The following is a 10,964-nucleotide window of genomic DNA, read 5'->3' on the forward strand; positions in this document are numbered from 1 at the left end:
GTGGTGGTGACTCTGGTCAGAGGAGGTGGTGGTGACTCTGGTCAGAGGAGGTGGTGGTGACTGGTCAGAGGAGGTGTTGGTGACTCTGGTCAGAGGAGGTGTTGGTGACTCTGGTCAGAGGAGGTGTTGGTGACTGGTCAGAGGAGGTGGTGGTGACTCTGGTCAGAGGAGGTGGTGGTGACTGGTCAGAGGAGGTGGTGGTGACTGGTCAGAGGAGGTGGTGGTGACTGGTCAGAGGAGGTGTTGGTGACTCTGGTCAGAGGAGGTGTTGGTGACTCTGGTCAGAGGAGGTGTTGGTGACTCTGGTCAGAGGAGGTGTTGGTGACGCTGGTCAGAGGAGGTGGTGGTGACGCTGGTCAGAGGAGGTGTTGGTGACTCTGGTCAGAGGAGGTGGTGGTGACTCTGGTCAGAGGAGGTGGTGGTGACTCTGGTCAGAGGAGGTGTTGGTGACTCTGGTCAGAGGAGGTGTTGGTGACTCTGGTCAGAGGAGGTGGTGGTGACTCTGGTCAGAGGAGGTGGTGGTGACTCTGGTCAGAGGAGGTGGTGGTGACTCTGGTCAGAGGAGGTGTTGGTGACTCTGGTCAGAGGAGGTGTTGGTGACTCTGGTCAGAGGAGGTGTTGGTGACTCTGGTCAGAGGAGGTGTTGGTGACTCTGGTCAGAGGAGGTGTTGGTGACTCTGGTCAGAGGAGGTGGTGGTGACTCTGGTCAGAGGAGGTGGTGGTGACTCTGGTCAGAGGAGGTGGTGGTGACTCTGGTCAGAGGAGGTGGTGGTGACTCTGGTCAGAGGAGGTGGTGGTGACTCTGGTCAGAGGAGGTGGTGGTGACTCTGGTCAGAGGAGGTGGTGGTGACTCTGGTCAGAGGAGGTGGTGGTGACTCTGGTCAGAGGAGGTGGTGGTGGCTGGTCAGAGGAGGTGGTGGTGACTCTGGTCAGAGGAGGTGTTGGTGACTCTGGTCAGCATGTCCAAGGGCAGGTAGGGAGTCCCATGTCATCAAGGCATCCCTGTAATCTGCATCTTCTTCCTCTGTATTGGGGCTCTGCGATAAAGTTTGATCTCCCCTCAGAGGACAGTCCACAAGCCGTCCCACTGACAACTCGGCGTGCATAGCCTACAGTCCTCCTCTTGGGTCACTGTTGGTGGAAAACCAGCCAGAAGTGTAACTCCTCTTAGGTCACCGTTGGTGGAAAACCAGCCAGAAGTGTAACTCCTCTTGGGTCACCGTTGGTGGAAAACCAGCCATGTCACCCTTTATTCAAGTCAGTATTCGACGTCCATCTATGTCTGAGGACGTCGAGAGATGACAGGGAAACTGACCACTAGGGGCAACAGTGAGCGCTGTTACCTTCAAGTAGGTTTCGGTTTGCTAGGGTGGTGATGGGCGTAGACTTGATTCAAAAGGTTGCAAGGTCGAATCCAGCGATAGAAAGTTGTGTTTTGATATTTTAGTTTTAAGCCTACCCTAAATCTATACCCTTTCCATCCGGAGTTAAGACTAATGAAGACATAACCGTGGGTAGTAGGGGTGCTGAGGGTGCTGCAGCACCCCCTGATAAATCCCCACCAAATTAGTTCACTAGGCCTTTATTACTCCTGTATGAGCGGAGAAAAATACTCGTCAGACAACCTTAAACGCTTCAGACTGGGACTTTTCAGGATAAAACTACTTGTGATGCGAGTGACTGAGAGCTAGTTGGGAAAACAACCCAAAACCAGTAGGTTCAATCTGAATAAAACACCTGCTAGCTAGCATTTTAGTGCTTTTATAGGAAGGAATACAATTCATGATATCAAGACTTGATCTGCACTCATGTAGTTACTGAAAAAAACTACACGTTTGTAAAAATAAATAAATAAATATATATATTTACATAAAACCGATTAAATGTGTACAGAATTTACATGAGCTCTCTGCCTAGGCTGCCATTAGGCGCCACGGCAACTATAGATTGAAAGTAATAATAATTGATAGAACAATATTAGGTATTAAATTACATACAGAAATGTTAGTGCTGTAGAGAAACAAAAAAAAACATCAATCATCATCATGAGTAGATTGATGGTCAAGAGATTGAAGGTTGAGAAAGTTCATGCCATTGAGTGAGGTCAGCGGAGGGAAGGCAGCACATTGTCATCGTGGTGTCTCTGCCATCCATGTAGTCTGTGGCTTCGTAGTAGGACGTCGTTGGACTAGCCAGCTAGCTACTGCTACCAAAATACAGCGCCCACTTGGGTGATGCTAATTTCAGTCACGAGGCGCGAGAAAGCACAACACGCTTCAATAGTAATCCAGGAGTAGCCAGCAACCATTTGTGCCCTGTTTACATCGTGGCGTATTTCATTACTTCATTTCAATATCGTTCCGCTACAGGAGTGAATAGGGAGGATTTCACAATGCAAGAATAGATGCAAGAGTCAGGGATTGAATTGATTTCAGGAGATTGTAAAATATGGCCTTTTCATTCAAGACAGGGGAAACGTATTGTTTCAGTTGATAATAAAACACGCCTTGTTGAGTAAATTTTTCCTCAACTTGTTAAATCGAGCTAGCTTACACCACAGCTAGCTAGCTAAAAGATGGACGCTCCCCATTCAAATGAATGACATCAGGCCCAATGCTTATGGTTAATGTGAATGGGGCATTAGTCCTCCATACAGTCATGGCCATCTGTCACCTCTGTATTCAGGCTTCTCTCCATCCTCCACCTCCGGACAGTTGGCGTATTGAATCAAAACATTGCATGCTAGCCAGCTAACATTATCTAGCCAAAAACTAACCGCCAACCTCAGTCTTGAAAATTCAAACTATTCAGACTACAATAATAAGCTAAATCAATAGTTACTTCATAAATGTTTGTAGGGAAAAATGCTATACAAACAGTTAATTATTACAAATATTTACAAAATGTACAGGAGCTCTCTGCTTAGGCTGCTACTAGGGCACCATGGCAACTATAGTAGTGCACTATAAAGAATAGGGTGCCATTTGGTACATACACACAGTCCTCCCATGGTCCTCCCAGTCCTCCCATGGTCATCCCAGTCCTCCCATGGTCATCCCGGTCATCCCGGTCCTCCCATGGTCATCCCAGTCCTCCCATGGTCATCCCAGTCCTCCTCAACCCAGTCCTCCCATGGTCATCCCTGTCCTCTCATGGTCATCCCTGTCCTCCCATGGTCATCCCAGTCCTCCCATGGTCATCCCAGTCCTCCCATGGTCATCCCAGTCCTCCCATGGTCATCCCAGTCCTCCCATGGTCATCCCAGTCCTCCCATGGTCCTCCCAGTCCTCCCATGGTCATCATAGTCCTCCCATGGTCATCATAGTCCTCCCATGGTCATCATAGTCCTCCCATGGTCATCCCAGTCCTCCCATGGTCATCATAGTCCTCCCATGGTCATCCCAGTCCTCCCATGGTCATCCCAGTCCTCCCATGGTCATCCCAGTCCTCCCATGGTCATCCCAGTCCTCCCATGGTCATCATAGTCCTCCCATGGTCATCATAGTCCTCCCATGGTCATCCCAGTCCGACCATTGTCATCCCAGTCCGACCATGGTCATCCCATGGTCATCCCATGGTCATCCCATGGTCATCATAGTCCTCCCATGGTCATCATAGTCCTCCCATGGTCATCCCAGTCCTCCCATGGTCCTCCCATGGTCATCCCAGTCCTCCCATGGTCATCGCAGTCCTCCCATGGTCATCCCAGTCAGAGCCAGTAGGATATATAGATAAACTGCCTTCAGGAAGTATTCACATCACTGGCCTTTTCCCACATTTAGTTGTTTCAGCCTGAATTTAAAATAGATTGTCTCTGGCTTACACACATTACCCCATTATGTCAAAGTGGAATTATGTTTTATTTTCATTTTTTATGTTTACAAATTTGTTAAAAATGAAAAGCTGTCTTGAGTCTATAAGTATTCAACCCCTTTGTTATGGCATGCCTAAATAAGTTGCATGGATTCACTCTGTGAAAGTATTTTTCATTATTCATTTTTTTTATTTTTTTTTTACAAATACCTAATCTCTGTACCCCACACATTCAATTATCTGTAAGGTCCACAGGAGGTTGGTGGCACGGGCTCGTGGTAATGGATGGAGCGAAACACCTGGAATGGTCTCAAATACATGGTTTCCATGGTTTCCAGGCGTTTGATGCCATTCCATTGGCTCCGTTTCAGCCATTGTTATGAGCCGTCCTCCACTGGTAAGGTCCCTCAAGTCGAGTAGTGAATTTCAAACACATATCCAACCACAACAACCAGGGAGATTTTTCAATGCATCGCAAAGAAGGGCACCGATTGGAAAAGGGGTCAAGAAAAAAATGGAGACATTGAATATCCCTTTGAGCCTGGTGAATTAAACTTTATATCCAGTCACTGCAAAGATACAGGCGTCCTTCCTAACTCAGTTGCCGGAGAGTAAGGAAACCGCTCAGGGATTTCATCATGAGGCCAATGGTTAGTTTAAAACAGTCACAGAGTTTAATGGCTGTGACAGGAGAAAACTGAGGATGGATCAACAACATTGTAGTTACTCCACGATACTAATCTAAATAACAGAGTTTAATGGCTGTGACAGGAGAAAACTGAGGATGGATCAACAACATTGTAGTTACTCCACAATACTAACCTAATTGACAGAGTGAAAAGAAGGAAGCCAATGTTACGGTTTTAGTTTAAATTGACTCGGAAATTTATGGTCTGCTTTGAGGGCTCTACATAAACATGTCTGTCTAGCAATGATCAACAACCAACTTGACCAAACTTGAAGAATTTAAAAAAAGAATGTGCCAATATTGTAAAATCCAGATAACCAAAACTCTTAGAGACGTACCCAGAAAGACTCCCAGCTGTAATCACTCTTAGAGACTAACCCAGAAAGACTCCCAGCTGTAATCACTCTTAGAGACTTACCCAGAAAGACTCGCAGCTCTTAGAGACTTACCCAGAAAGACTCACAGCTCTTAGAGACTAACCCAGAAAGACACACAGCTGTAATCACTCTTAGAGACTAACCCAGAAAGACTCACAGCTCTTCGAGACTTACCCAGAAAGACACACAGCTGTAATCACTCTTAGAGACTAACCCAGAAAGACTCACAGCTCTTCGAGACTTACCCAGAAAGACTCCCAGCTGTAATCACTCTTAGAGACTTACCCAGAAAGACACACAGCTGTAATCACTCTTAGAGACTAACCCAGAAAGACTCACAGCTCTTAGAGACTTACCCAGAAAGACTCACAGCTGTAATCACTGCCAAAAGTGATTTATAACATGTATTGACTCAGGGGGTTGAATACATATATCTAACCAATATATATTAGTGTTTTCTTTTCCATATTTTTTATTTTTCTAAATGTTATATTTTTTCTTCCACTTTGACATTAAGAGTATTTTGTGTAGATAGTTGACAAAAAAAAAAAAAAAATTCACAATTAAAATTCATTTTAATCCCACTTGGTCACAAAACAAAATGTGGAGAAAAGTCTAGGGGTGTGAATTCTTGCTGAAGGCACTGTATGCTATATGCCATTGGGTCCTATACGTATATTAACGTATATACAAGGTTATATATAGGGCTCTGATCACAATGGTTCCTTATTGTGTTCGGATCTGCAGACGTTGTTTAAATGATTAATTACCGTAGTAGATTAAAACCCCTGCATCTTTATTTACCTAGCCTATATGTTATACTTTAGCTATTATTAAAAAAAAAAAATAAACATTTCAATAAATAAACAGTTATTTAAAAACAAATCAAAAAAAAAATATGCTAAAAAGTTCTTCAACCAACCCTGATGTGTGTCAAACCGCCAATGTGGTTTCCTTGACGATCAAACACAGTTACTATCCGTTTCAACTCGACTGTCTGCATGGTTCCACCATTTTTAAACGGTGCGTGTTTATGATGCATGTTGTCCCCTCCCCCACGCCCCACGCCACGCCCCCACCCCCACCCCCTATCCTGACATAGAGAACTGAGGCCGCTGGCTTGTCCTAATACACAGGTTAACAGTGAGTCAATGCGATACCAAGCTGGTAATAACTGTTATAGTCACCATTCAAATGATCTACTCTTAACTCTTAACCTTTATTTTTATTTTTTTAAATGTATTGTGATATTGAATTTAAATCAACAACAACAACAACAAACTAGACTACATGTATCTTTGAATATGGTTAAATAATCCTGGTGTTACTGTGCTCTGTTGCCGTTTTCTGCTACATGATATATATATATTCTGATATTAGTAACACATCTCTCTGGACTCTCTTGGAACTATATTCCCTTTGTGATGCACTACTTTGGAATGCTGGGAGATTCAGCGTCACCTTTAAAAAATAAAAAAAAGTTCGAACTTTAAAAAAAAAAATATATATATATATATATTTTTTAAACAAGTTGACTTTTACTGTTCTCTGTTGCCACGGAGACGGGGAGTTGTGATATGGGTCCGGTGGAAAGTAGTGTTCCTAAGGGCCCGGGTCAAAGGTAATGCAATGCATAGGGAACAAGGTACCGTTTGAGACACAGGCATATAAAATAAAAACCATGTTTTATAAAAAAAAAAGCTTTTGATTTGAACAAGCCCCTTTTATGTAGCTGAGATGTGTGTTGCCTCAGAGAGACTTTAGCATCAAGTACATTTTTAATGTTTACTTTTTAGTGTTTAACTCAAGACTTATTGTACTTCTGTTACCAGAATTATTAATAACTACTTTTTCCATGTAATTCTCCTGAAGCTTTCGTCCCACTTTAGTGAACAGAGAAACGGTGTACCCCCAGCCCCCTGCAAGAGCTATATAGGATATCAGTATGTAAGAGCTATATAGGATACCTTGACGTAAGTTGACAAGATTTTTCTGCCTAACTCATATGGGTTGTAAAAGAATGAACTACAGTTGGGTTGGAGATTGTTGATGATTGAGTGTGGTGTAATTGAATGCAACTTACAAAGCTTAATAAAATTATATTATTTTAGTATAATTTGCTTTTTTATTATCAGTTTGTGGCTAATATCTGTTTATTTTTTTATTTTTTTTATCGATCTTTTACATTTTTCACAAAGTGTAACAAAAATGGACAATTGCCATTATGATACTACAATTCAACTATACACCACAGTAATTCTGTCATGGCCGTCAGGGATTGACCCTGACCCGTGTAGCAGATTAATTTATAATAATACCATGTATCAATGTCATTTAAATGTACAGTAGCTATTCAAAGCAATCCACTGTAGCTAATTCAGTCAGAGAAACAATCGGATGACTGTCATTAGTCTGTAATGGTCTAAGGAAAAGTCAATTACACTTCAAACCACTAATTGTAATTTCAGTCTCGACCCTGTTTGATCTCATAGTGCGTTTTAGTCCAAGATGTTCTCTTAAGGAGCCTGACATTTATCCTTAAGGTCCAAGGATCTTCTTGTATGTTGTTTTCAGAGTTAGACTTGACTCTGACAGTCAAATATTACATCTCAACGTGAATCGATTATCAATTGCGGTACGGTTCTAGAAACATAAATAAAGCCCATAACTTTCATATCACATTAAAATAATTCCACAAGTGAGAAATATACACTTACTGCACTGTCTTAACCGGCTTTATCACAGTTGCAGCGGGCGCGTTTCTGGCGAGTTTCCGTTATTACACACAGGTGTTAGTTAGGAGCATGCTAGATAGTTAACGTTCATTAGTACCGGTGGCCTCGAACTTCAGTCTGTTTCAACTCGCTGTAACGTGGAGATATGGGCGCGTGGAAGCACAAACAGTAACCCTATAAATGCGTGTATCAATGAATCTTTTTTTTTCTTCTTCTTGCTGATATGAAAGATCTGTTTTTTTTTTATGCTTTGAAACCCGTACTGCAAGCGATACGTGTTAATGTTGAGACCGAGCTTCAGGGCGCTTAACAAAACTCCCCCGTGCAGAATACGGCTTCATCCGGTGACTCTTATGTGGAGTGAAAGTCATGATCAAGGACTGTGTGTGTCAATACCACCTAATGGAAAATGCACTGTTGTTTTACTTCATTTTGATCCATCACTATTATTAGATTTAATAAAGTAATACATTCTGAAATTGATAATTACATTTTGATATTGCTTGTTTTTGTTGCATGCAGTATGAATAGGGAGATAACAGTTGATGTGATCTTTATTTTGATTAAATCATCTATTTATGTTAATTAAAATGTATTGATATAAGAGGAAAATGTAGGTTATATATGGATGCATTATAATCATGATAACGGTTGCGTGCATCTCATCTCCGTTATGTCCCGCGGTGATACGGACACATCTGTATTTGATCGAGCAGGTAAACGTCGGTCAATTTCTCTACCGACAAAAAAAAAAACCCCGTACGAACGCTTAACGATTTGGAAGGTCCCGGGATCCCCGCTGAAACAACTGCACCGTTGGAGAGATTCATTCATCTGATGCGAGCCAGCGAAGAACAAATTGACGGTTTTCCACGCTGACGTAACAGATATTACAATGCAACAAGAATAGATTTCGTCTTGGTTTCTGAGCGGTTCAATACTGTACAGCGACCAGAGAGGGGGGTAGGAAAACAATGATGCACTTCAGGAACATTATCGACCTCGGCGCTACATCATCAACACGATAACCACCTCGATGCAACATCGGTGGATTTGGGGATTTAATTTCATGTCCAGCGGAACGGACTAGTTGCTGCTTGTGGAAGATCTTCATATTGTATTTTGTTTGCAGGAGAGTTGCTGCTGCCCGGTGTCTCTGCTGCCCGGTGTCTCCCTCCTATCCAAAACGTTGTTGTGAATGATCAAACATGGCGACTGTACCAGTATATTGCATCTGCAGATTACCGTACGACGTTACTCAGTTTATGATCGAGTGTGACGCCTGCAAGGACTGGTTTCACGGAAGGTAATCGTTTTGACCTATTGGGGTGATTTCCTGTCCGTTTTGCATTGTATTTAGCAGGGTGTTTTTGTCGTTTGCCAGTTTGTGTTGCACACTGTCCACATCTGAAACAGCACAAGACCGAGGCCGCTTGAAGAAGGCGGAGTTAAATACTCTCCGTTGTGACATTAGCGCAAAAAAAAGACCCATTTTTCTCCCAGCAATGTGTTGATTTTAATATTGAACAGTGTGTTTGGATGATGTACTTTGTATTTCCGTAATCATTTCCCAGCTGTGTGTCGTGTGGCTCCAGTAGTCATTGTTGTCGCGGAGCGGCGGCCGACCGTAGGACGGAGCGGAGTCTGGAACAGACCGCGGAGAGGCTCCACTTCTCACTCTACATCACGTTCACACGTCCCACGGTTCACATCTCACCGTACACTCGTCTTTTTTACTTGTCTGTTTTTATTCTTTTTTTTTTTATTGCTTGGGTCACGTTGTAAAAACCGTTTTAGAAAAGCACGAGCCCGAACTCTCCCTCTGGCAATAACCCGCTCCTCTCCAGCCAGGCTTCCCTTTGATACCCGAATAAACTCAACTCCACCATTTAGTGTGAGTGGACTGGACTTCAAAACGTTACATTAATAGAGTTTATATATATATATATATATTTAAAAACCCATGGATTTGAGCACCCAAAGAAAATCCGACATTTCCACATTAATGCCGCTTTTCTCTGAGTGGTGAAAACCCTGGTTTTTGACAACTTCATTGTATTTTTGACGTGGGAACTGCGCCCTCACTCGTCGCCGCTCAACTCCGTCTAAACGCTGCGGTTGACTTTAGTCGGATGGCACATCGATACACGTTGCTTTGTTGACTACACCTTTACTGGGAAAAATGTACAAATTACTTGAAGACGACATCTTCACGTCATATGTATTTGAAACCACTGTATTCTCCGAGAATAATGGGAGTCTGCCGCGTCTTTTTCCCCCCTCTATTTCGTTGTTGTGATGACGTCCTTTGTACGTTTTAATGTCCCAAATACAGGACAACAAACCCTTAATATTGGTTGGGAATCGGATCATTTTCTATTTCGATCACTTATTGGAAATATAAAATAGTAAACAGGCGTTTCAAATCAAAGGGAGATATTTACGCGCGGTAACGTTAACCCTTCTGGACAAGGCTGGATACGATGTACCGTGACCCGCTGCCAGCTACAATGTACGGGATCACCGGACGAACAGTCGTTTACAACAAGTATATCGCTAAAATCATCGATGCGAGTCGAGCGATGCCTTTTATCATTCGCGTGAATATCACGAAACTTCGTCGATGCGAGCAATGCAGGTCCACCCGGGGGTCCCGGGGGTCTCGGCTGAGATATTGGGCTTATTTATGGGTGCTGTCTAGCCTGATGATGATGGCACAGTAGCTATTGTCCCAAGCTTGACACTGTTGAATGTAGTAGCCTAATAACCCATAACCTGACCTCTATAATTGACTCTTCATACGAAGGGGTTGCCCATACAGAACTAGCTAAGTACAGTATTGTGTTAAACTACTATTATACTACGTAGGCTATTAGTTCATCCCACCATGCCTGGTAGTGTGCATACTTAATAGCTGATAAGTCATCAATGTATTTACATTATTGATTGAACAGGTCAGACATGATGATCCTGTCTGTCTGTCTGTCTGTTAGTTATTCACCCGTCTGTCTGTCTGTTAGTTAGTTATTCACCCGTCTGTCTGTCTGTCTGTCTGTCTGTCTGTCTGTCTGTCTGTCTGTCTGTCTGTCTGTCTGTCTGTCTGTCTGTCTGTCTGTCTGTTAGGTCTGTCTGTCTGTTAGTTATTCACCCGTCTGTCTGTCTGTCTGTTAGTTATTCACCCGTCTGTCTGTCTGTCTGTCTGTTAGTTATTCACCCGTCTGTCTGGCTGTCTGTCTGTTTGTTATTCACCCGTCTGTCTGTCTGTCTGTCTGTCTGTCTGTTAGTTATTCACCTGTCTGGCTGTCTGTCTGTCTGTTAGTTATTCGTCTGTCTGGCTGTCTGTCTGTCTGT

At 43.1% G+C, this 10,964-nt stretch overlaps 1 protein-coding gene across 1 annotated transcript in view; it reads left to right on the forward strand.

Moving 5' to 3' along the window:
* Positions 1-8,581: 8,581 nt before the first annotated feature.
* The window catches only part of phf2 (PHD finger protein 2), a 207,560-nt gene continuing 205,177 nt past the window's right edge, over positions 8,582-10,964 (forward strand). Inside the window, exon 1 of the mRNA XM_052474590.1 lies at positions 8,582-8,919. Coding sequence (XP_052330550.1) covers positions 8,822-8,919 — 98 coding nt within the window. The 5' untranslated portion in view covers positions 8,582-8,821. The remainder of the gene's footprint in view (positions 8,920-10,964) is intronic.

The sequence above is a fragment of the Oncorhynchus keta genome, chromosome 21, assembly GCF_023373465.1.
Source record: "Oncorhynchus keta strain PuntledgeMale-10-30-2019 chromosome 21, Oket_V2, whole genome shotgun sequence".
NCBI classification, from domain to species: domain Eukaryota; kingdom Metazoa; phylum Chordata; class Actinopteri; order Salmoniformes; family Salmonidae; genus Oncorhynchus; species Oncorhynchus keta.